Consider the following 27,970-nt stretch of genomic DNA (forward strand, 5'->3'; position numbering starts at 1 on the left):
TATACATTTATCTCTGCACCACAGCAGGTTTCTCCTGCTGTTAACAACAGAGTTAACTCAACAGAGTTCACAGATGTCTATGGGTTTCCTGACATGTATAACACTATAAAGCATACAAAGAAAAGTAATAATAGAAAAGTATGAAAAGCAGTGTGCTTGCCCCAATGTGTCTCTTACAAAAAGAGTCAACAAATCTGAGGAATTATCTGTCACGCAGTGATAACAATCTTAATCAGCAGTTTCCTGGTTAAAAAAAAAAATCTAGGTGAACACGTGAATTCACACTGAAAGTGAAGACAGTCCCAAGGAAATGAAGACCATCTAGCTTTACACGTCTACTTCATCCACCATAAGGAACTGTGCCTGCTCTCTGCATTTCTGCTGTCTGTAACCAATGAGGCTGACTCAACAGTTAATTAAACAAACCCTTAGACCTCCACTAATTAACCCTACCCTAATTCATGCACTACCATACCCCCATCAGGTCCTTGCTAGGAGCCACACCATTACGTGTTTGTAATCCCAGGTTCTTATCAGTGATTTCCTGGGTAGAAACCTCCAACTGCCATCAATTTTCCTATGACAATTAATCTGGGACAGAAAGACTATTCTAATTTACTGAACTGATCTTAGTTGCATACTTACAATCATCAAGCTCCCTATTCCTGGAATTAAAATTTCTCCTCCTGACTACCATGGTAAGTCTTCTTTTCAGGTCCCCCAAAATAGCCCGAGGCATTATTATAATTTCCTTAAGAGTATATTCTCCCATCCCATGAAATACATCAAACTCTATCCCACAAACTTTTCACCCCTCACAATTCATCCAGGCATTTGAACTTGAATGGCAACTGAAAAGCACCTCTCTCAATCACTAAGTTTCCATGATGGGACACAGACTGGATCAGTGGGTAAAAACACGCATTTTCTCATGATACAAGCCTGACAAGCTGGATTCACTCAACAGAAGACAGAAAAGTAGGGAGCTCTGATTCAAGTATTCCCCTGCCCTACATTTATGTGTGATATAATAATAAATAAAGACTTCCTGAATATTATAGCTGCAGCTTAACACAATTTTATTCCATCAACCTTTAAATGGTGGTGCCCCTGTGTAAGAGGCATACCCATAACTAAACTGCTAGACATTTATGCATATTTATCGCTGTATCATATACTACACATAACATATACTCAAACATAAGAAAAAAATACCGATTTAGTATTATGCAGAGGCAGGCAAAACTGAGTGCAGGGTCAGACTGGTCTACAGGGTAAGTTCCAGGATGGCTTGGGCTACACTGAGAAACATGATCACGAAAGCATGTCTTGTTAACCATCATCTGTAGTTCCTATGACATTTATAATCATTTCCACATAGAACATCTTCATTTTTCTCTAGAATAGTTTTGAGCTGAACTGCTAAGTTCTTTGTACATTAAGAGTCAGGTACTTGAATTACTCTGAAGAAATCTGGATGAAACCCTTCAAATTTTTTCTCAACTATCCCCCAATGCCTGGCTCCACTGCCCTTTACAGAGCCTCGGTGGAGAACCTACCATGCCCGTTGTGAACATGCTTATGGGTTTTTCCTTTCCTGGGGGTTGACTGGCACGAAGATGAAGCATTGTTGGTGGCTGTTTTGACATCTTCTGTCTCATCATCTTCCTCTTCGACATCCTCCTCATCCTGAGAGCTTCCAAAATATACCATACTGTTGGGCAGCGCAGGAGAACCTGATGGGTTAACATATGTAGTTCATCAAAACCAATCTTGACATTCACCCCTTCCAGAAGGAGTAATGCAAAGGAAAGGTTTACAAAGAGAGGATCCTAACTGCATGCTGGTCACACAAAACAAAGCTGTTTACCATGAACAGATGCTACCACTTCTAATTTATTTTCAAATATTCCCCCATGAAGTATACCCCATTTGTATTCTTTAGGAATTTCAGGCAAAAATCCCCCAGGAGGAAATAGAGACTTAAGAATCTTATCTGAAACAACAACAGGGAATGAATAACTCAGTGTGAGTAGAATGAAAGCACATTGTTGGAGGTTTACTCTGCATTGTGCATTTAACTTAAAACTTTGGAAATAAGAGAAAAAAATTAATTTTTGATGAGGGAGGAAGAGGAAACTGAATTGTTTATTTTAATGTAAAGGCCAAGTATAGAATCCCCCCCAACACCTCAAATATTTACAAACTACTCTGAAGTTATAGTAGGATATATTATTAAAATAAATTCCTTGGGCTAGAGACAATCTATGCAAAGAAGCCACACCTTTGCATTGCTTTCTTCATGCTGAAAATAAAGGAAGATTACTTCCAATACTTTTTCCCTTATGAAATATAGCCAATCTTGAGGGATATGCAATCAACAAATTGATATACATTCTAGAACCAGAAACTATTAAAAATGCACAGATAACAAACAACCTTGGATTCTTTCCCATTATACACTACCAAGTACCTGCACAGATAACTTTTGGACAACACTTCCGACTGGAGACAGCTCAATGGCTAATAGCACCTGCTGCTCTTATATATAACCCAAGTTCTATTTCCAGCAAACACACTGTGGCTCACAACTCCAGTTCTAAAGGATGTGATTGTCTCTCATGGACCCCAGGGTCACCAAGCATATATGACAATAAACTGTTCCTAAATAAACAAAATTTTCTTTTCTAGCTTGAAAAAACCCAAAAAGGATAACTAGATACATCACCTTCCTCTTTTCTTCGTTTGAAATCATTCCTAGTAACATTAATTTGTTAAATTCCAAAGAGCTGGAGGCAGGAGAGCCATCACGGTGGGTTCAAGGCCAGCAGAGGCTACATGAAACTTGTTCCCACCGAGTCAGTGGGGGAGAGGGTGGCAAAGTGTACAACAGCACTCCAATTAAGTTATCTGAATTAACACTGAATAACAAGTGCAAGATGGCTGGGCAGTGGTGGCGCACGTCTGTAATCCCAGCACTTGGGAGGCAGGTGGATTTCTGAGGTCGAGGCCAGCCTGGTCTACAGAGTGAGTTCCAGGACAGCCAGGACTACACAGAGAAACCCTGTCTCCGGAAAAAACAAAAACAAATAAACAAGTGCAAGATGATTTAATTTTTACAACCTAATACCAGAGGGGATACAGGCTACAAAGACCCCAGTGGAAAGTTGCATGCGGTCTGACAAAAACTATTTCTATTTTATTTTTGTACCTTTGATCAATGCCATTTACAATCAGGTTCTTGACTGGAGGAAGATTCTGAAAACCAAGATTGGCTTTGAAGAATCATTTGTCAAATAAGAGTAAAGAAAGTGAATTTAAAAAGAGAAAATAACCACGTTTCTACTGGAGCTAGTCATCTGCAGCTCTACACTAGCAGCGTTTTGCAAGATTTGAGGATCAATTCATCATCAGTGCTAGCAGTGACAAGATATCCTCAGTCCAAACGTCAGTCCTGAACCCATTCTCTCCCCTATCAATGACCACAATGGTCTCCTTCAGTTGCACATAGTCTGCCTTTCAGGATAGTACTCTAAGACAACTCATCGCTTATTTAGGAGAGAGGAAACTCAGGAACAACTAGCATATCATGCAGAAAGCAGACACAGACCTCTTCATTATAGAGTGGCCTTGAATTTATATGTGTCACTAACCTCCCAGTCAGCCTAACTAACACAGGTCTAAGAAAAACTGTGATGTATACATATTCCACCTCTGTAACTATGAGAACTCTGTCCACAAATCTTGCTGCCCTATTCATTTACAAGTTAACAACCTTGTAACAAAATGAAAAATGGAGAAAACAATGTGCTGAGAAAACTCCATTATATGATCCAGAAAATAGTGAATAACCTAAAATATCCCAAAGAGCTAAAATAAATGTCTGAAGATATGTGGTTCAGAAAATTACTCCTCCTTTCCTACTCACCTAGGACAAGTCTATTTCTCTGACTTACAGGGAAGCAGTTTAGAGGAGGAATCGAGGAAAACAAATTTCAAATGCTCAATGCAGGCATGAATCTACACACCACTACTGTTGAGGGAAACCATTTCTCATTCTTCAGTACAAAGAGAGGTCCACATGAGTAACGGTGTATTAGGGCTGACAAATCTGGGAGAAAGGCAATTCCCAAGCAAGAAAACCATAGCAGTGCTGCTGCTGCTACTGGTAATAATAAACAACAACAATAACAACAACAACAATTCCTAACTCCTCCCATGGCAGGAGTCAACCCCACTGCAAAGCTCCAGCAATGACACTGGGAACAAGACAGGCATAAGGCAAGCTATTCTCAGAGTGGTTTCTTCTTGTCATGATACAAACAATGCCACTTTTAGTACACTAACTACTGAGAGGTGGTAATTTCCACTCAGAATTCTCTCTGCTCTCCTTCACGAGCATATATTTGAAATACTCAAAGAGGGAGAGTTTGGGAAGATTAGGGCTATGGGGGAGAAGAATAGTTACTTTTTTGTGGAGCAAGGGAGTGATTCATATGATTATAAATATTATAATGATTGCAATATAATATTGCAATGATTATAAATAGTCTGAAATTGCAACAGGCACCTATTTCTCTGCTGATTATTCACTTGCATTATCAAATTTGCTTTTTGGTTTTTTTTTTTTTTTTAAGCTTTGGATCAGATAGGAGGAATGGGGAATACAGAATGCATCTATCTGTGTTTTGCCAACACTGTATTTCATTACTTTTTAAAATTAGCTGGCAATGTCTCCACAATATTTACTGAAGTACAAACCAAATGTTTTCATCTGGACAAAAATCAAACTGTGGTATGTCATAGCCATGACAAAATTTATTTTAATCCAAAGCTGGTGTTTTCTTCTTTGGGCTTCGGTTTCTATAATGTGGGTTTTTTCTCTGTCCTCCCTAGCCATCATCTTCCCCCTCCCTCAACCAATTCTTAATGCGACCAAACAGACAGCTCTCTGCTATTTGAAGAGCCTTTCTTTGTTCCCCCCCTATTTTAGAAAAGAACTTTCTTTGCACGCAGTTATTTAGGTGACCCAATTAATAGGGAGTGCCCAATGAATTGGCATATTTCATGGTTCTAGAAAACCAGAAGCTATAAGCAACGACAGTAACTACAGCAACACCTCCATGAATCCAATCCAATGATGCTCACGCAGCTCTATTCCACATGCTTCTACTTTTACTCCTACATTGAACCCACAATGCTGAAGGTCCTTTAAAAGAGGATAGGGCAACTATCACTGTTCTATCCCTGTTCTTCTCCAGAGTCACTCATCTGCAAATGTACGTGCAGAACTTCCACATGCTATTATTCATGCTCACATTTTAGATGATTCCTCAGATTTAGCACCAATGACTTTAAAAAAATTGCAATTTAAATTGAAAAGATGTTCAAGTATGAGACATCATCTGGTAAGGGGGGGGGGGGCGGGCTTTTTCCATAAGAAAACCTACCCTTAATGAGAAGGGAACGGCCTGTCAATCATGGGCATGGCAGCAATGAAGATTCTCCATGGCATACAGAGCTTAAGGAAGAAGCCCTAGTTCTAGAAGCCGCTTACAGGGTGTGACGAGTAGAGTAAAATTAGCCCAAACTACTCTTATGACCAAACAATGTATGGCAATGTAAATAACTCACAGCAAAATTATATTAGGCTACTGCTCATATCATGTTATTAATGAGTTTTCAAAACAACTCCTAAGTTATAAAACTTCCCAGTACAGGCTCGTGAGATAGCTCAGTGAACAGACACACTTCAATTTGATGCTAAGGGCCCACAAGGAAAGAAAGCAAGGCTTGCCTTGCCTTGGGAGCAACTGTTACCCACAATTAAATGGATGTAATTTTTAAAAAAAATGTCATTTTATATACATGAGGGGATAAGGAATTTATTTCCTATCTTCTTACCCAAATGGAAAGGTATATGGGCCAGCTTCTAGGGGAGTTTGGAAATACGAAACCTATGGTTAGAAAATGTATAAGATTGCTGCAGAGCTTATGACTCTGTTTAAAACTTTTGTGGAAAATGTCATGTGAGAAAATGAGTTTTGGATAAAAGGTACGTCTTGGGCACTCCCCTAAATACATCTTCACCAGGCACTGTGTACCTAATTGTAATGTTGCAAATTTCTGCCAGGCATTGGTGGCACACACCTTTTATCCCAGCACTTGGGAGGAGGAGGTAGGTGGATTTCTGAGTTCAAGGCTAGCCTGGTCTACAGAGTGAGTTCCAAGACTACACAGAGAAACCTTGTCTTGAAAAAGAAGCAAGCAAGCAAGCAAACAAACAAACAAACAAAAAAAATTACAAATTCCTTGTGTGAGGCCTGGGTTCTATTTCCATGTCTTGAAAGATTCAGCACTAAGAACAATGAACACCAGTTCCCTCTAGCAGACAGGCTGACTAGTAGCACGTTTTCCCAATAAGCTCTGTACAGATGGATTCACACACAGCCACAAAAATCACAATAGAACATTGTGCCTCACAACCTTAAAAGCCTTGTCACATCTCCAAAAATGATTCCCATTTGGCACAAACAAACAACAACAAAACAAATTCAACTACCAAGTGTATAAGAGCATATATGCAGGCGTGTACATAGTCAAATCCCACAACTCTGTGGTCTTTTAATGCTAACAGGATAGCTATGACTGTGTTCGGTCTGAGTAGCTCCTAGTAGTGACAAGACTGAGAAGTGGAAATAAGTAAAGTTGGATTTTCCAATTTCCAATTACTATATACCATCAAGTCTAAACATGAATTTATGATTCATGCAAAGCCTTTTCAGACTCCCACAGACATTAAAGTTTCCTACAGGGCACAGGCACAAGGTGCTTCAAAACAATGCATAAGATAAAATCTACATGACCAAAGACCCAGGCCAGCACAACAGCAATGATAGCAGTGAGAGATTTCCACCATCCCCCCACGCCCTAACTCCCCCACACCCCTGCACTGCCGCCACATACCCCAATCAGTTTCAGAAGGCCCAAGAAACACTACAAGCTTCTCTAGTTACTGAGGCATAGGAATGCATTGTGAAATATACCACTAAAATCAGGCCAGTCTCCTGACAGGGAGAGTGACTTTAACTTCCTGCAAAGCAGGCAGGGTCTGAGGCAAGCTGGCCCTAAGCGGGACCAAACATCAAGAGTCAAGGTCACAAGGCAATTATAAAAGGAGTCATCCGTCAAAGATCAAGAACTCCAACATTTCTGATTCCTTCATTACTGCATCAGCAGAACAGAGACACTAAATGAACACAGAAGATCAGACCTGAGTGACTCAGGGAAAAAGCATAGGGCAGGTGCTAGCATAGGCTAAAGAAGCTAGCACTACTTTGATAGTTTCTATGCTCCGAAACTAAGATCAAAGTCATAAAAGTGACCCCAAACTCATGGAGCCTCTCTAAGACTCTTCCTCCCTAAAGACTATTCCCATTTTGCTCAAGATACTTCACTTGTAGCAACCTCAGTGCTCCTTGCAATTGGTAGATTATTTCCTGCAAACAATTCCCTCTCATTATGGTGTACTGCTAAATCACACTGGACTGCCCCACTTACAACTTTTTCCTTCTCAATATTCAAGGCCAGTGAAAGAATGCACTCCTTCCAGGCAAGGACAGTAGTTGTTTGTAGATATGGCCTCAATCATGTTTCTGAAGCACTCACTGACAGAACCATCTTCCTAATTCACCCAAAACCTAGAGACCTGTCCAAATCCTAACTTACTCACTTTAATGATTGGCCTTCCAAATAACTAGCTCTGATCCACCCACCATCCATACCTTGACAGAGATTTCTGTAGAATTCCTTGCCATCCCCGGAACTTTCCAGCAAAGGATTCTGATATCTGACAAGAGGCAGCTTAGATGTCTTCCCTTTCCACAGATATTGCATATAGCCCAAGACAGAGTGCTCAGCCTGCTTACGTAAAGCACAGCTCTACCCTGACACGATCACACGTTTTACCACATCTTGTTTTACCCAGCAACTTTCCAATGCCTAATCTGTTTTCTACGTGTCTACTGTAGAAAGTTCAATGAAAGTTGGCAGAATCATCCAGCAATGGAGTGCCAGAAAATTATGGAAGATTCCAAAAGAAAGGGGAAATGAGGAAGTTAGTCCCAAAGAAGACAATTTGGCCTTACAATGGCTATATTAGACTATGTACTGGGAATTTACCTCCCATATCTTCCCTAGGCAGAGCTGGGAGGCTGCACTGTGACAGCCATGGTCCTAAAGATGCACTGTGTGCTGTGTGTGGTTCATGAGTCTCCATTAGAAAATGTAAATAAGAGAACCATTTAGCCTGCCATTGCTCCACTGCATTAAGCGTTTTTAAATCTTTTTAAATAATTATTGTCAGAACAAAGAGAGGAAGACTGAACTCATTAAGAATAAGGAGACTGGTGACAGGAAATGCAGCAATGACAGAGTTGCTACTCACAGTACACATACAGGCTCTCTTCTCCACGTGCACCCTTGGAAGATACTAATTAAGCCTCTGGCAAAAAAAAAAAAAAATATTTTGTGCCCTACACAGCAGCTATTTAAAGATATTTAAATGTTCATTCCACTCCACTTCCTTAAGAAAAGTAAGTTCTAAAAAAAAAAAAAAAATAAAAAAATAAAAAAAAAAAAAAAAAAAAAGAAAAGTAAGTTCTAGAATATGGCATTAAGCATAGAAGAGGGAAAAGACTTGTGTTTGGCTGGAAGTCTCAGTATCTTGAGACTTGAACCTTTTAAATGTCTAAAGCTTTCCAACAGAAATGACTAGATGGTATTTACATTAACTACAGAATCCCTAAATTGACAGGATCTCCAGAAGCAAGGATTCAGTTTATACCTAAGGGGTTTTCAAGAGCGCTTAACATCTTTGACTCTCCTGTCATCATTGAAAGGTAATGAACAAGGTGTAAAGAACTCTAACCATTGCCTTTTTCATGACACAGTCACTTCAGTCTCTTCAATATTCCAAACTATTAAGGGAAATGCCTGAAGCCTACATGAACAACTCAAGACTTCCATGTCTTTCCTAGTTTATAAATTTGAGCTCACCATGTTGGGAGCTCCAGACTTCCTGCTCTCTCAAGACCAGTCTGCTTTCCAGAACCCTCAGCAGGCAGTTCACACTACCAGTATCTCCATTTTCAGAGAACCCAATAACCTCTGTTTCTATTCTAAGAGAGTAGCTGCACATGAACGTAAACATTTAATAAGAGCAGTTTCTCTTCTCCTAGCATCAAAGGGAGGGAGGGAGGGAGGGAGGGAGGGAGGGAGGGAGGAAGGAAGGAAGGAAGGAAGGAAGGAAGGAAGGAAGGAAGGAAGGAAGGAAGGAAGGAAGGAAGGAAGGAAGGAAGGAAGGAAGGCAGCACTAAAACCAAAAGGTTTCCAAACTAAAAATGTTAAGACTGCCTAAAAATGTTACACATGCCACAGCTTTTCATAACAGCAAAACTCGCAATGTAAATCATAATTAAACAAATTCCATAACTACCACAAAATTAAACACATTATAGTTAAGAGATTTTTAAGTCTATGGACACACAAGTTTCCTTAATGAAAAATTCACAGTGAGAAATGAACTATTTTGCATAGTCATCAAGAATAAGAAATAAGAATAACACTTTCATTAAAAAGTTTAATAGCTTTTTGTCATGTAAAATTCAAATAAGATTATTATTAAAGGAGTACATTATAAGAATCATCTACACAACCTATACACATGTCAAAATTCGGTTTTCCATTTCTTTTTTTAATAATGCTTCCCTCCGTCAAGGATCCAGAACAGGCAAGGTACAACATTCATCCTATAGAGTGTACACCTACACAGAGTCTAACTAAGACTTTGATAACTAAGGTGACTCTCAGATCTAAAAGCTGTAAGAGAAAGAAGCAGGAAAGGAAGTCTAGCAAGAATCCAGAGGGTGCATCAGCAAAGACAAAGCAGACAGCCTGGTTGTGTCCCCTGGCTCTTTGAGTGGAGAAACATATTCATCGGAGCTCTAAAGGTGACTAGCTGTGAGAAGATGGGTCTCTTACATCTCAAACAGGTGCTTTGTGATTTTTATCCAGGTGCGCTTTATTGAGTATCCCTGACCAACCACCAAGAATAGAGGAAAGAATTTTTAAAACAATACAAGTATAGAAACGCATGGTACATATAAACACACGGGTTCTGCTATGCTTATTGTCACTGAGACAGTCCATTAAATAAATAATTACGACATTAAGATTCACATAACTAAACCCCATGACCTCAGAGCAAATTTCTGTTTTCTTAACAAAGTAACTTTCCTAGCTGGATATGGTACCCCATCCATACATATAATACCAGAACTTAGGGAAGGAGAGGGGGTAGAGATCGATGAGACTTTGAGGCAAGTCTGGATAACATCATGTGTTCCAGGTCATCCTGGAACATATTAAGATTCTCTTCCAAAAATACAAAAAGTGGTCAGGTGATGTGTGCCTTTAATCTTCACACTCTGGAGACAGAGGCGGGCCTCTGAGTTCGAGGCTAGCCAGGGATATGTGGAGAAAACCTGTCTTGAAAAACCAAACAAACAAAGAAGAGAAAGTGGACTAGAGAAATGTCTCCAAATGTAGGAACCCTGGCTACTCTTGCAGACAGTTCAAGTCCTAGCACATAGCCCGGTGGCTTACAACCATATATGTACTCTGGTCTCTGGGGGAGACGATACCTTCTTCTGACTGGGATGCACAGGCATGTGTGCAAGCAAAACACCCAAAGACAAAAGTAAAATAAAGTCAACATGGCATACAGTTGAAAATTAAATATTTTAAGTAAAACAGAAGAAGCAGCAGGGCCACATCTTTATAAGACTCAGAAGGTGAAAGCAAGTGGTTCTCTATGAATTTGAGTCCATCTTCATATCTAGCAGGCCCTACATAGTGAGGATCTTTCATTAAAAAACAAACCAAAGAGAGCAAAGAGAAACCTGCCCACAAATCAAACAGCGAACGGAGATGGGAGAACACCACATTGGTGCCATCTGTACTTCAAGCTTACCTCGAAGGCAGAGAAAGGTAAGAAAGTCTTCTGTCTTAGGCTTCCTTTTAGAGAGGTCAGAAATTTGAGTAGCTGGCGGGGGTAGCAAAGGCTCCACTATCTTCACTGGAGTTGTGCTGGGACTATTCGGCTGAGATTGAGCAAACTTCCTTTGTGCTTGCAGCCTGGGCCTGCAACAACAAAAAAATGTAAAACTAAATTAAGCAGAGACTGGAGGGTACAGGACTATATGCAGCAATACAACCATGATACAGGAGGGCCAAACTGACAATCTTTCAAGCAAACTCTTACTAATTAAGGTTCTATATCTCTCTCATGACCTCAGCCTGCATTATGGTGCAATAAATCTACTAAGAGGCTACTGTTTTCTATGTAGATATAAAGTATGTGTGTAGTATGAATGTGTGTAGAAAATGAAAAATCAGTAGGCAAGTGGGAAGATCACTTCAATGCTAGCCTGGACTCCACACATTGTGGCTTAAACAACAGGAAAATGTTTGAACGCATGGGATCAGTGGTTCTCAAACACTAAACAGCATCCTAGGTTTCCACTTATTTCACAATTTCCTTCTCTTATTGTGTGCTAATACCTACTTCACTTTTGTCTTCTACCTCTAATGAACTAATGACACACTTCTAACATCCTGACTAGGGAGTGTCGATCAGTTGCAGAGTTAACTTGACAGAGCAGTATGGTGCGGAGAGATGACACAGTGGGAAAACATGCTTATTGCCAAGTCTAATCCCCAGAACTCAATAAACTGTCCTGTTTTACACACACACACACACACACACACACACACACATTCTTTTTTTAAAAAAAAAATCAAATCCTGAAATAACAAAAAACACAAAAAAGCAGATATATGTAAACCATCAGAATGAGAGCAAGCTTAGCTTACGCTCTTCTTCTTTAAATTAGCAGTCCATACCTACTAGATGGACGCTAAAGAAATAAGTCTTAGAGCAGGAAGGAGCACATCTCCATCCAGCAGTTTGATCATAGCGAACACTGAGTGTGGAGAGTCCCCGAGTCAGCATCAGACACTGTGAGGTGCTGGGTACTGTGCTGCAAGTTCCTTTGCAGCAGTGCTGGGAGTCAGTGTCAGGAACAGTCTGCTTAGCGCAGAAGACACCTCAGCCTAACAATCTGGTGCACATTAGTCTGTTTGCTGCAGCTTTACATCTGAAAATCCTAACTTCACAAATCTTCCGAGCTCCCCAACATTATGCTTGAGCTTTCTGCCTTATTAAAAAACAAAAATCCTTAAAATAAAGCTGTCTCTCATTTTATTGTAACTTTCCTTCTTCCTCCCTACTCAATTACCCATCTCAAACACTCTGGAGATCTTATTTCTAACTACTGACTAGATTAAAAGGAAACAATGTGAGCTAACTGAACTTACAGCTCTTGAAGGCTAACCTGGTGCTCACAAGGAAGCTCCGGTGCCCGTCTATGAAGACTTTGAGAGCAATGGAAAGAAAACAGTGGTGCCTGGTCTTCAGGCAACACCTACCAGTAGTACAGTGGCCTGTACTCTTCTCCCCGACACAGCAAAACTGTTCTAAAGACACATGGAGCCAAAGCCTTGAAGTAAGTGCAGTCACAAGCAAGTGGATGACTCAAAGACAGGTGAGGAACTGCAGAATGTTGTCTTACAACATTCTGGGAAAAAAACCTGAGAACCCAGAACTGGTAGGAAGAGAAGACAGGTACACCCTTGTAGAGGATGCTGCCCAGTATGCACATACGGGAGACGGAACTCCACTGCAACCACTCCCTCCGACAGCTGCCTAGCATTTTCCTAAAGAAAAGCAGCATCACCTCTCACTTCAATGCAAAAATGCTTTACAGCAAAATACTTTTGGCCTAAGAGTGCTTCACACTCATACTGCAGTGGAGCTTCTGAAATGAATATTGGTAGAATGCTTGCCTAATAAGGGTACGGCCGAAGGACCACTCCAGGTAGGATATAGTATCAAAATGAGAGCAGGGCCTCCAGCGCTTCTTAGCCTTCATGGCACAGGTCAGGAGGGCCTAAAACCAACCCTAGCAGTAGAGAGACTAATTTCTCAGTAAGATGCCCTCATTCTAGATCTTTTTTTTTTCCTTAAAGATGTATTTATTTATTATATGTAAGTACACTTATGTCTTCAGACACACAAGAAGTGGGCATCAGATCTCCCATACAAATGGTTGTAAGCTACCACATGATTGCTTAGATTTGAACTCAGGACCTGCGGAAGAGCAATCCGCTTAACCGCTGAACCATCTCTCCAACCCTCATTCTAGATCTTATAAGCCAATATAAAGGGACAAAAATCTCATGAATGTAAGCCAGTGGGAGAAATGAATGAACATAACTTATGATCTAGAAATATAAAGAGAAGATGTCACTTAAAAAACTAAGAGGAAGAGAGCTGGTTTAAAATATCTTAAGACCATATTTCACCATAAACAAGTAATATCCTCATTCATATATAAAGGTGCATGAATGTCTCTATGTATGAATTTGAAAGTAAACAGCTCCTAAAAGCAGAGACCCAAGGTAGTATCTGTATCTGGTATTTGGGACAAAGGCCACAAGTTAACTTGTGTATACAATCCCCCAGGTGGTATAGAAAATAGAGAAGAAAAATTAGTGAAGCCAGGTAAGCTATGTGCAGATAACATTCCAAGACAGTTTTTTGTTTGTGTGTTTATTTGTTTAGTTTTTTTTAAAGGAGACATGAAAACGATGCTAACTTTTAATAGAAATTGCCTGGTTGGTATCTCAAGTCACCTTATAGATTCAAGCGCCCTGAAAAGCAGCAGCTCACTGCCAGGGCCAACCCCTCAAGCCCTTCTACTGCCCTATTTAGCACTTTATTGCAGCCTCATCTTTTTGGCTTACTGAAAGAAAACCAGCATAAGAAAAGACTTCCATAATGTCTTTAACACCACACTGCTGCCACAGGTCCACAACACTTCATTCATCCATTGATTGATTGATTGATTGATTGATCCATCCATCCATCCATCCATCCATCTATCTTATCTATCTACCTGGCAGACAGTTATGCACTTGGAGGTAGGCAAAAATAACAATCCAAAGCCCTAACAGAAAGAAAGAAGAAGGGGGTGGGCAAGACCAGTCGAAGCAATGTCTAAGGAGATGCTCAGTCAGTGTTTGCTACACAAGCTTGAGATAGATCTATCCTGAGTCTGAGCCAATGTATTCATGCAAATAGTTAAGACTGAGAACTATGACTCCAGTCTGCAATCTCAACACTCCAGAAGGCCGAGACATAAGAATCCTAGGGACGGACTGTCGGCCAGCCTAACTCAATGAGATCCAAGTTCTATGAGACACTGTCTCAAAAAGTAAAGCAGAATGGCACCTAAATTTGGCCTGTGGACTTCATATGTATGAACACACGTTCACATACACACATGAGCACATACACCCAGTACATACAACAAATTCTTTAAAAATAGAAAAAAAAATCACTGAGGGTATAAAAAGACTATCAACACTTTTACCAACCAACCAACCAACAAACAAACAAACAAACAAACCCCAAAACATTTCACACATAAAGTTCTTGGGTGAACCCAAATAGATTCCTTACCTCCTCCCTGTCCTTTCAACTTTCTCAAAGATAGATATAAAAGTTTCCTGGGCAGTTTTCCATAAGAAGCCCAACACGAGGATGAGAGTCCCATGTTTAGGGTTTCTTCAGCCATCTACGATACATAATGACCACCTTAGATGTGGTAAATGACCACCTTAGATGTGTAAACATCTATTTCTAGGGCAATTCTTACTACAGCATAATAGCAAATCCTAGATTGACTGAATTTCACTGCTGAAAAAAATTTCTAAGAGTCTCCAAACCAATAACGTATACACACAAGGGAAGGGAAACCATGCATATCTAGTACCTTGCTAGATGTGCATACCAAAACGTTTTATTAATTCAACTCTCCAATATTAAACTTGGGAGCTAATAAATCCAATTATTTAGGTCACATCCCAATTCAAAGGGGTAAGGAAGATAGGAGGGGAAGGTCTGGTTAATCAAAAATAGAAAATGGCTTCTAGCAGATGCAGAATGACCAGTGGGGCTCCACTATTTGTGGCAGTGTGAGAGCTGACCCTGACACTTTGCCAACTTGCCGAAAGACCTATTTCAAACAGTTTTTAAAAAAAACAAAACAAAACAAAAAATCTGTGTTTCCATCCCCAAAATAATTACCCACTCTATTCTACCCCTAGACAAACACACACACACACACACACACACACACACTAGAAACCTGGCAGCTGCTCAAAGAAACAAGAGTGTGCTCATGTGTGCATACTAAGTTGGGGGGGGGGGGGGCAGGGGTAAGGAGATACCATTCACCAGGGCAAGCTGCCTACCAAATTCAAATGCAAGCGCAGTCAGTGGCAGGCAAAACACACAGGATGGCTATAAATGCCCTGCATGGTGGAGAGAATATAAAAAACATCCTCAATTGAATTCAGAAGTCAGCAAATACCAGCTCACCCATATTGTGTAACAAGAACACTAGTCACAGGTGACATTCCTATAAGCACAATCCTATCTACCACTCCCATGGCTAAATTTGCATAAGACTATAACACAATGACAGAGGGACAGTCACTTGGCTCCCAACAAGGTTTTGCTACATATAAGTCTTTTGATGTCTTGATGTCTAGCCATACTGATTTGTAGATTTTTTTCATTTCATTGGGAGGAAGGCATGGGCTTTACATATGAACGGATTAAATAGTTTATGATAAAACACAGGATAATAAATATTTACCTTAATTAAATTGCGTAAGAGCTATTTAAAGTAAAAGTTTGTTATAGCCAAATTTGCCCTGGGGAACTTTCTTGGAAATATCCTCCCAAAAGGTTCAGCTTGGATCAGCAGGTACCAAGAAAAGCTACATATGGGTTTTGTCACAACTAATTTCATTTTTAACAATGTTGGCCTTGGTTTTCTCAAAGTATTAAGTCAGGAGCTGAAGCAGAATTGTGAGCTTCACAGTAGCCTGTGCTATTGTATATTAAAGACCCTGTCTCAAAACACATTTATAACAAAATAAAAAAATAAATAAAAAGTGGTAAAGAGGAACAGATTAGATTCTATTTCTAAGCATGGCCACTGCAATAAAACAAGAGGTATTTAGGCAAATGATCCTCTGAAAAGGTAATTCCTAAGGTGACTCCTTATCTAACAAGTTCAAGCTGAGAAAGACTGATCTTTTGCCAGTGTCCAGGGGAAATTATTGGCTCAAGCAAAAGGTATGTTTTCTAATTGTGCCAGGGGACAGGTTAAAAAAAAAAAAAAATCAGGGAGACATTTAGTTTAAAAATAGATATGATACCAATCCAGGAAACTGAGAAGTCAGAAAACAATCCAATTTTTAAGAAAGAAACCAAAATCTTTAACTTTTTAAATAATGGTGATAATATCAACTCTGGTTACTACTGAATCCTTCATATAAGTAATTAGTAATTCTACATATACACACCCTGCCTCCTCAAGAACACAACTCTAACCATTTTCATAAATACACAAGACAGGAAGGAACATTTAACTGTTCTTAGAAGAAAAACAGAAAAGAATGCCCAAAATTAGAAACTAAATATATAAAAAAGCTAGGGCAACTTCAAAATAAACATTTGATGGCATACAAGATCTCAGGCTAGGTGATAAAGGGATGGAGAAAGTAGTAAATTTTATATCAAATCCAGAAATTTAAAAAAAAAAAAAAAAAGAGGGGGGGGGGGGGAGAAAAGGAAAACAAAACAAGCCTTCCTGGAGTCACAAATCACAAGCAAGAAAAGCATTTAACACTAGGAAGCAATTAGGTCCAAGGGGGAAAGATTATTATTAGTCGACAGTTGAAGAGGCCCACAAAGCCCTTGTGTCAGTCACAAATGCTACATGTTCTATGTGTCAATTTCTGTGGACCAACTAGGGAAAGTTGTATGTCCCACTGCTCATCAAAAGTGCAGAACCTCTTCATCAGGGATCAGACTCAGAAGCTAAAGATTCAGAGACCCAAGTGAACAACAAAATCTTAAAGGGAAAAGGGACTAAATAAGAGTCAAAAAGAACAACAAACGGAAAAGTCCAATCTAAACAGCATCTGGCTAAAGGAATCCTTACTATACTATGGTAGGTACAAGGTTGTTAGCAAATAATTGGAAGTACACTGTTTTAAAAGCTTAGCTGTGCCAGTAAAAATGTTCATTTCCTTTCCGATCACACTTGGAGGCGAGATTGCCAACGCAGTCTTAAAAATAGCATTGTGTGTGTGTATGTGTGTGTGTGTGTGTGTGTGTGTGTATGAGTTTTTCAATTTTAGGTTACTCAAAACCTAACTGCAAGCTGCCAAAAATCCCCTGGCAGCAATCTCCTGGCAAAGATAATAGCTGGGAAGGAGAAAGAATGACCTTGAGAGTCTAGAATGTTTGGGGGGAGGGGGACACATATGAAGAATCTATCTATAATCTACCGCATGATTCAGTTCATTCACTCCTTTTTGTCAATAAAGGAATAAAGGCCGGAATGAAAAGTAAATCATACAGAATGTCCCTCACAAATATTCAAGATGCAATGGTGTAATAAGTGAGATTCTAAAGTCTGGTACAGGGCTGGGATGATATCATTGGTTTAAAAAAACAAAAACAACAACAACAAAAACAAAAACAAAAAACTGTAGGAAGCTGGGGAAGCAAATTGCATCCTGGCAGAATTTCACTTAATGCCTCCAGAGAGAAGTACTAGGGAGATAGATGCTAATCAACCAGTCATGCTGGTTGCCCAGAGCAAGCGGAGCAAGCCAACACTTCTTTCATCATTTTCCTCTCGTTTCACTTTAAAAGAAATCTGCAATATATGTGTAAAGGAACAGAAAGCACACTCCAGACATTTTTATTACCTACTGAAAATGAAGTGTGGTTGGTGGCCACAAAGCACCAATAGATAGCAATCGATGTCTCTAAACAGGAATTCTGAATTATAATAAGCAAGTCCTGCCACTGGCCAATTTTTAGATCGTTCATTAATATCAGGTAGGAGAAAATAGTCTAAAAACTGCAGAAAGCAAGAATGTGAAAATAGAAATACCCTCTAATCCCACCAATTTCATTACAACAAGGAATCAACTAGGATTGAAAGTATAGAGAATATCACAATAACATTTTTTATTGTTTTTTTTGTAAGCATGTGTGCCTGTTTGTGCATGCATTTACCCACAGAGGCCAAAAAAATCCCATTAGATCTCCCAGAACTGAAGTTACAGTTGTCAGCTGCCCTGTGGGGGCTGGGTACACTGTAAAAGCATTTAGTGCTCCTAACTGCTGATGCATTCTCTGCAGAACCTTTGAGATATCTAAAAGATAGCCTACAGATAAAATGCATAGGACTGTTCTTTGATATGCATAACAATGAGTGACTATACCACCAGAAAAGGGGGGGGAAAAAAGCTATGCTGCAAAGTACCAATAAATATTTCTTTCATAAATAATCCAAAGAATTTATTTGGGGGCTTTGATTTAATAGCCTAAACAATAAACCCTTGTAATTTTCTAAGGACCAAGTTCTAAATACCAAATCTAGGTACAAAGTACCAAATAATCGTCAACTAAATGTTGCTGCCTATTATGCAGCTTCCATATGTAAATCTTACTTACCATTCACAAGCTATCTCTTATAAAAAAGGAGTCTGGATCCTGTGACAATTGTCTCAAGAAGAAAAATGTGACTGCAAGTAAATCTGCCCTGGCTCATTCATCGAGAACATTCATCCACTTAAAGCTGGAGCATTCTCCCCTTTAAAAAATGGAGTTCCCCATATACAGCAGACCCAGAATCTCCAGGAAAGATGGCATAGCAGTTCTAGGAGACATCAGTGACATAAGAATTTAAAAAAAAAAAACCCACACAAAATGGCAGTATTTGGAAATACAAGCAACATAGTGAAGTTCCGTGTAAAATCCACCTTCCCTTTTGACAATGGCCAAATTTTAACCTCCAATGCTTGCTTAGGTTTAAGATTTGTATATATGCCCAGGCTTTAAGGTCAGACAGAAAAAAAAAAAAAAATCTAATGAAAATTATTAGAACAAAACAAATTGAGGGGCTCTAGCATATGGGAGGGGTCAACTCGGGCGTACTAATCACAATATTCCATCTCTATATTCCAGGCTCAGTCTTTTGGATTTGCTCACTCACTCTCAACTAGAAAAGGAACACATCTCTCAACCTGGCCTTAAACAGTGTTAGCAAGTCCTTCAAAATTAGGACGGAAAACTTTGTGAAGAGTCCTAGAAGCACAAAAATCAACTACTCCTTACTCTTGTCTTCCCTAATCCACCAACCATGCCAAACTGGAATAAACTACTCCAATGAAGTTGAGAGAAATACTATGGGGAAATCATGCTTTGCAGCTCTTTTCAACCCTTAATTAACCTGCAAAGCAAGTGTGTCGGGGAAGGGAAAGTATTCCATTCCCAGAAAGCTGAGGGAGAGAAGCCAGGAAGTAGCAACAAAGATAAAGCAGGTGCAGAGAAAACCAAAATGGGAATGAATGCTGCTGAGTAACTAACTGTGGACAAAATGGCGGCATGAGCATGTACTCTACAAAGTCCCCTATTGACGGCAACTACGTTCTCCTCACTGCTGGCCTCAACAAAATTGTTCTGCCAGCAAAATGGGCCAAGGTAGGATCTTGCTTACAGACATAGAGGGAGGTGGGTTTTGGAGGACACCTAACTGCTCATTTATAATGACTCTCCTCAATTCCACCAGCCTAAACATGCCCTAATCTCTTTGATCCAGAAGGCATCCATCTTTAGGGTGTCAACAGACTCAAACTACACACTCCTAGTCATTTATCAGTCCTGGGAAGGAAGTGTGGCTGTGGTCCCACTTTCAGTCATTTGTAAGTAAGCCCTCAGAGAGGAGCTAAGACACAAATGCTAACATTCTTGCAAGTCTTCAAAAGGGCTTTCCCCAGCTTATTTCTTTCCACATTCCTTCAGAGAACAGTCTTGAAAAGGTATAGATAGGACAAGCTGTCCTTTCTGCCTAGCCTGGTGTCTCTACCTAGCTGGCCAAGGCTGTCTTTCAACTGGCAATCCCTTTACCTGTGTTGGGAGTATAGCTATGTCACCATGTTATATGTGTTACTATGACTGGCATCATAGTAAACTGTAAAACAAAGACAGGCTCTTTGAAACAAAGACAGTTCAATTTGAAAACCCAGGAAGAAGGACTACTCAACTCAAAGCCACCTGGGTACAGGGTCTATAAAAGACAAAATAAAAAAAAAAATTTTTTTTTGCATTAAATACATAGGGCTTCATGTCTTTGCTAGAGGCAGGCCTTCATAAAAAGAATCTCTTGGAAGTCACCTACTAAGGTTTTCAAGGTTGGCAGCAGATGACTTTACCTGTAACTGTTCCCATTTTGTTCCATAATCTGTTCTTTTATTTTTCTAGAGTGTCTCTACAACACTCTAGTACCCTAGACTGCTGTAAAATTTTAGCAATCCTCCTTTCTCTGTGCCTCTTAGATGCTAGGATTAAATCATAGACTACATCAAATGATTTAGAAGATTTAGAACCTGGACTCAGTGTACTCACTTATATAGTACTTATATAGGTATAAAGTGTTGCACTTTAATGCCACTAGATTCGGTGACATCTTTGTTTGACAACATTTCTATGATGTATCAGCTTCAGAACACAAAAGTACCAACAGACCTGAGCTCCTGAGTGGCAAGTGCACAGAGGTGAGCAGACGGCTGGGTGGCAGGCCACCCACTTCTCATTTTCAGGGTCCCCATCAAACATGTGAAACTTCTTTATCATCTTATTTACAATATTTGGGATCCAACACAGAATTTTACTAAACAAGTGTTCTAGTACTGAGCTATGCCCTCAGACAAAGCATAGTTTTGGGGAGGGCAGGGAAGGCAAGGGGATGTGAGGGAAGCTTCACAATATAGGCCCATGAATGAAAGATATGACTGAGTTGGAGGATAAAAAACGTTTTAGAAAATACCGTGCTTTCTAGGCCTAAGCATGGAGCCTTCAATTTCATGAAAAGGAACCTAATTCAATTATATGATGACCACATAAAATGAACAAGGTTTGTCTTACTAGCTCCACCTTAGAGGAAAATCAAAATAGGATCCCACTGGCTACAAGGAGCCTATCCAGGAGTAAATTTAACATGTTATTTAACATGCCTGGGGAGGGGGGTGCTAAGGCTGCTTATCTAAACAATAAATTACAGAGCAGATAAACGGAGAGGTTGTGAATGGACAGGACCTCTTGTGCTGGATTGTTCAGTCTAGTTACATGATGCTCCTATAACAGCCCTCTATGTTATTTGCCCAATCTAAGTTACCAGGAGTAGACCTCTGGAGTTATTGCCCAGCCCAAGGACACAAAACTTCCCACTATGGACTTCAACCATCAGCCAAAACAAACCCTTCTTATGTGTTTCCTGCTGGATTCTTGTCACAACAATGGGGAAAATAACTACTAAAATCCAGAAAAAAAAGAAAATCATACATACACAGCATAAGAGGGAGAGACCCTGAGATTCCATTAGCTCAAAGACAGTAGTATCATACAGGAAATAGCATATGCAAGCTTCCAAAGATAAAGCCCCAGCCCTGACTTTAACATCAGAAACTGAAGATATTTGCAATTAATGATTCTACCAAGACCACACTTCTCAAATTAGCTATTATAGTGAAGTGGTAGGTATAGAAAGCAACAATATGTAGCTCAAAGTGGCACATCCCGAAAGACAACAGAATAAGACATGCAGATTAACAGTAAAACGCAAAGAACTGAAAGGGAGAACCATTACTGAGGCAACCTAAGAGACAGCTACAATCTAGAACTGTAGAGAGAAATCAAGCCATCCAAACAACCAGATCATGATTCCCTTAATATTGCAAACAGCTAAAAGTGTACATGGGATGTTAGAGATCTAGAGAGCATGCATCACAGACAAGGGCTTCCTGCCTGACTCTGATTTCCAAAAGACACATAATGAAGAGAAGGCAGTCCCATAGACAATCCTCAGTTATCTGTGTGCATGTGCATACACAGAGAAAGAAGGAGATAACATATTTACTTTAACATGCAAGGCCCCTCAACCACTGCCCAAACCCAAAAATGCAAATCCTGATTATTATTCTAATCTAATATTCTTAAAGAGTGAAAATGGTTTCTACGACTAACCTAAATAAATAATGTAAAATAAAACCTTGAACTATAGATTGATATCTGAAAATAACTTGGGTTCAGATTAAGATTTTCTTACAGAAAAATCTCTTTATCGCACGCACGCATGCACGCACACACACATACGTAGGCATACCCATAAGCAACCAAAAAACTAATAATAAAATTAAGTTGGGTGAGCAAAACCAAGCAAAAGCAAAGACCAAGGTGAGGAATATGTAGTCACTAATGCTTCAATATATAAACGCCACATCAATGGAATAAGCACTGTGTGGAAGTCTAAGGCCCTTAGATCAGACCTCTAGAACCCATGGAAAAAGCTGTGACACAAAAACACACAGCTGTAACCCCGAGGCTCTTGCAGCAACAAGAGCCCAAGTCTTAGACAGGAAGACGAGGATCAATCAAGTTTTATCTCCAACCTACACACACAAATGTACAAAACGGAGGAAAACAATGAACACTGGAAAGCACAATGAAACAAGCTGTCTATACATTAACCTGTTATAAACTAGAACTTGTAGATATAAGAGCACTGGTAATCTAGCAAAGACCTCTTCTCAAACAAACATTGGTTAGATAGATTAAAAACTAACTAAAATGATAACTCCTAACCAGTATGGGAAGGTGGTGGCAGAGACAGGCACACTAGAAGGAGGGGAAGAGGGAGGGAGGGGAGGAAGCAGAAGGAGGGAGGGAAGAAGGGAGGGAGAAGGAAGAGAAAGGAGGGGAGGGGTAGAGGGAAAGGGAAAGAGAAGTCAACAGTCAGCTTTGCTGGCCCTCAATACAGAGTTGAAAAGCACTTTTATATCTGTCTTCAAATAGCTTCCGTAGAGATCAAGAAAGAGGCCAGAAAAATATTCCTGTTAACTTATTTAGAACAGCACTAAACTGCAACAAAATGCTATCGGAAAGAACACACACACACACACACACACACACACACACACACACCCCTTTCTATCAAAATTAACAAATCAAGGGATCATATGACTGAACTCTAAAACCCTTACAGATGAATTGGGCTCATTCACAGTTGTGCCCAGGGAATGGAGAAGCTTCTGTGGCCTGTCAGTGCTAACACAGCTCCCGAGCTGTCAGAATTAAAGACATATCAATGTTGACTTTACCTGCTCTTGGAGAACATGTTACAGTACTTCTTCCCATCAGGTCCTCTAGGGTGCTGGTCCTTCAATGTAAAGATATGCCACCCCACAGACTAAAGACAATTTAAAAGCCAGGTCACTATGAAATGTTTGTGTGTATGTAGGACTGCCTGTCACAGCACACAGGACTACAAACATAAACTGTGGTCATTGAGATACAACTATAGTATTATTTAGTGTCATCCCTCCTCACAAGACTTCTATTTTTTAAAAACAGAAACTACTATGAATACAATAAAAAGAAGAGACAGGTATATAGAGATACATGTTTTATGGGTAGAATTCTCCAAGGGATATAAATTAAAGCAACATGTAACCAAATCTTTTAAAGACTAAGCACCCTGATACAAAATATCCTCAATCCATTCTATCATAAACACTCTCAATGGTAGAAACTATGGAAAACTCAAGACTGTGAAAAGAAAATTCTTGAGAGAAATAAATCTGACATATACTATAATCTTGCCAGCAAAAATGTAAACCAGGAAAACTACACAGCACAAGAAGTACAGAAAAGGCACAATGTTCTGTAATCTCTAGGAATAGTGTTAGGATGAGGAGATTCAAAGGTAGTCCACAGACCAGGCTCTTAGTGCCTGGACTCAGCTTCTTAGCATCCCAGCAGAAATGGCCCTGACAACAGTGCATATATGTACTATACACAGACACACATGAAACTGCATCAATAAGAACTTTTCTTTTTCTCCCCTCCCCACCCCACCCCTCGAGACACAGTTTTCTCTCTCTGGGTAGCCCTGGCTGTCCTGGAGCTTACTCTGTAGACCAGGCTGGCCTTGAATTTAGAAATCCGCCTGCCTCTGCCTCCCAAGTACTAGGATTAAAGTCACGCACCACCACAGGCCGGCTTGTTTTTCTTTAAAACCTTGCACATATTGACAGGAATTGACAAAGCTACTGTTTGGCATTTAAACGTTAGAAAAACTTTCTTCAAATCATAAACTGAGGTCAGAACCTGGTGTTATAGGCCTTTAGACCAAGCAGAGGAAGGCAATCTCTAAGTTCAAGGTCAGCCAGATCTATATAACTGGAGTTACAAGACAGCCATGATTGCACAGAGAAACTGTCTTGAAAACAAAGTAAAAATACAAGTAGGCATGATAACACACTCATCTAATTCCAGGCCTGCAGAGGCAAAGGCAGCAGCAGACACAACGAAGGTCTGAGACTGTCTCAGAAAGAAGGGGACAGGACAGGAGCCATACTAGCACGGCACATGACCAAATACTAAAATTCCTTCTTTATCTTGAAATTCAGGATTTAAGGAAAAAGTAAGTGAAAGAATAAAGAAACAAGAAAACTGAAGTCCACCTTAAGTTAGTGTGATAGTAAAGACCAAACAAAGGGACCAGACAAAAAGGAGGCAAGTTCTCTCAGCATCAGTAAATAAAGAGGGCTATGGGCACATCTCAGGCCTTTACTTTGAGGATAGACTGTGACCAGTCAGATGTACTGTAAAAGTACTACGTGCCATCTTGGTGTCAATATAGAGAGCTATAAAGTTGTAACATGGGAGAAAACAGACAACAGAAAGTCAGATGTGGGGACACCTTACCACACACAAAAGAACAGGTGAGAAAGCAAACACAAAACACACACACCAGTCTCTAATATGATACACTGAAAAGGATCTGAACTATTATAAATAGGATGGATAGTGTATTTCCGAAATATGATGACTACTTTACAAACTGTTTTCTTTTCTAGTACTTTATTTAGTTACTTTTTAGAAATGTTTATATTCTCAAAAACAAATGTTCATCAAACACCATATACTCTTTATCAGGCAATGGAGATACAAAGATAAAGACTTCTTACATCTGTACAGGAGTTAAGAGTAACACTCAGAAAGCCTGAGCCATCAGGAGGACCCACCCTCACAAACATAGGTGTAAAACCAAGCACTGAAGGACACTATCAATTTAAAACAACCCTAAGAAATAAGCTTTAAACTATTGAGAGACAAATGTTAAGAGAATCTGTAAAAAATTCTACTCTGCAAACCAAAGCCAATGAGCCTAAACTAAAGCAAAGGAACAAAACTGTCTTGTCTAGTAGTTATAAACGTTAGGGACGAGGAATCCACACCACACACTATCTATTACTTCTACTCCCTCTTTGAATTATACACAGAAATGAGTCAACTCTATAGGAAACAAGTCATACTGGTTGCTGCCTTCCCTTGTTGGGGAAGGGAGAGAGTGTCAAATAACACTCACCATGTCTAACATCCCCTACTTAAGCAAGCACATGATTCACCAAGTGACACTTATGGCTATCACCTCCTTCACAATTCTAGTAACTCAAACGCTTACAAATCTAGATCTAGTGTCATTCATCAGAATGTGAATCTGTCCAAACTAAAATTGAGCATAGAACTAATAACATGTTTCAGAAGGGCCAATCTATTCTGAAATATTGAGGTGATATTTCGATTTGTCCACTGGAGGTATATGAATGAGGGCAAAAGTATGTGACATCACTTAATATTATAAAAATCATAAACACTAAGACATAAAGAAACCGATACCTAGCAGTCTCCGTGGAAAAAAACAAACCTTGCCAGACTCAGATTTACATGAGTGGTGGAAATGATATGCCTGCAATCTGATCTCTAAAGCAACAAAAACAAAATGGCTTCAAAAAGGAAAGAAGTTCTGATGACTTTCCTTAAATAAAACAAAGTTATAGAAGTCTTTGTGTTTGCTTGGGACTTTAAGAAAAATAAATATGCATTCTCTTGACTGCCTAGAAATTTGTCATTGGCTAAGTAGGAACCACTGATGTTAACTTGTATCTCCCACTATGCCATATTTAAGGTGTGTGTAAAGGTACCTTATTTGCCTGAAATAACTGTTGTGTCTGAAGCTTGCTGTTTGCAGTCTGATGTCCTAGGTCTAGTCCCGGAAATTTTCACCTCTGTACAATCATATCTGGGCTTAGAATGTTTTCAGCCTCTGAGACTTACTGCTCAACAAAAGTTGGCTGTTCAACTCAGCTGTTGTGGTTCAAACTCCTCATCAAGATAACTGATTTAATATGACTTCTCTCTTAGCCTCTGGCTTTTTGCTCTGCTAGGACTTAAACTACCTTTGGTAACATGTTCTAATCTAATCGCCTGGCTTCTCACCGCCTGTTTCATTCTGTCTTCATGTTAAGTCTATCTTATAATCTCTCTGCACCCTGTTTGTACCACTGTTCCAGAAAAAACTGCCTCTTCTACATTTCTCTTTGTGCTGCTCTCTCCTTTTTGGTATCCTATTCTTGTCAACTCTTTCTCTGATTCCTCACTCTGCCTCTCAGCACTTTCAAACATGGCTGCTTCCTTGTACAAACTGACTTTACCCTCATCATTTCTGAATAAAGGTATGAGCTATGGGGCTAATCCACCCCACCCCCCAGTAAATAAACCAATCTCAGGATTCACAGCATGATCAAATATACTGCTCATATCATAAACAAGAAGGTTCTGATATTTTATGGAGGAATCTGTAGACAAAAAAAAAAAAAACCTTAAACATTTTCTAACATAAAGAACTCAGTTCACTCACAAAATAATCTAGAAAGTTGCTCCCTAATTCCAGGGAAGCCTTGAACTGTAGATCCTCCTTCCTTACTTAGCCTCTTGAGTGCTGAAAATACAGGGTTTTACCACCATGCGACCATACATTTTCTTTAAAACACAAATACATGCTAACAAATGGGAAATTAAAGCTGGGCATGGTGGTACGCATCTCTTATCCCAGTTAATCTGGTATAAGAAATTCTACTTCAAAATTAAATCTCTGGAGCTACAACATGGTACAGGGGTTTTATTTTTTTAAAAATAATAATTAAAATTTAAAAAAAAAAGCACTTACCCAGCAAGCCCAATGCCCTGAGTCCACTCTCAGGTGGAAGAAGAGAACTGCCCTCCTCTCATCTACTACCCACACACTATGCTGCTTACTCACACATATACAAATAATGGAAAAAGTGTTCCAAATGTAGAGCTGGAAAGAAGGTCAGGGTAAAAGCAACTGCTCCACACGCCTAACAACCTGGCTTGGTTCCCTGCCCTAAGAACAGGTCAAAGAACGAAAATCACAGCCATCCAGTGTCCTTCATGGACACGCTGTACCATGTGCCCCGATATTGGTGATAATTTTAAAAAACGAATCTCAGAAATATAGCTAAATAAATCATTTCCTGAGGTATAGATCCCGCCTGCAGATGAATAAAACTATATTCTAAATTCATTGAAACTACTGCACAGCTTTAAGGACATCTTGGCCTCGAAAGAAACAAAGATTGATAACAGTAAACCAGTACTCCCTTGTCTGGAATAAAAACTAGTTATTTTATTATGAAAAACTGGCTAGGCTTCTGAGGTTTAAGACTGTCCTGTCCAGCTTATTGTTACACTCCCCTAACTCACCCTTCCATGTTACCTAGAAAGGATACCAGGGATATGAAGAGCATCTTGCTAACATTCTAAATCAGT

The 27,970-nt window shown here is 39.6% G+C and overlaps 1 protein-coding gene across 3 annotated transcripts in view; it reads right to left on the minus strand.

Moving 5' to 3' along the window:
- Jarid2 (jumonji and AT-rich interaction domain containing 2) overlaps nt 1-27,970 on the minus strand; it is a 177,225-nt gene that overhangs the window by 33,992 nt on the left and 115,263 nt on the right. For all 3 annotated transcript variants that reach the window (XM_052157277.1, XM_052157276.1, XM_052157278.1), the window contains 2 exons: nt 11,033-11,202; nt 1,560-1,736 (listed from right to left, as the gene is read on the minus strand). In XM_052157277.1, coding sequence (XP_052013237.1) covers nt 1,560-1,736; nt 11,033-11,202 — 347 coding nt within the window. The remainder of the gene's footprint in view (nt 1-1,559; nt 1,737-11,032; nt 11,203-27,970) is intronic.

Source organism: Apodemus sylvaticus, chromosome 14, assembly GCF_947179515.1.
Source record: "Apodemus sylvaticus chromosome 14, mApoSyl1.1, whole genome shotgun sequence".
Taxonomy (NCBI): domain Eukaryota; kingdom Metazoa; phylum Chordata; class Mammalia; order Rodentia; family Muridae; genus Apodemus; species Apodemus sylvaticus.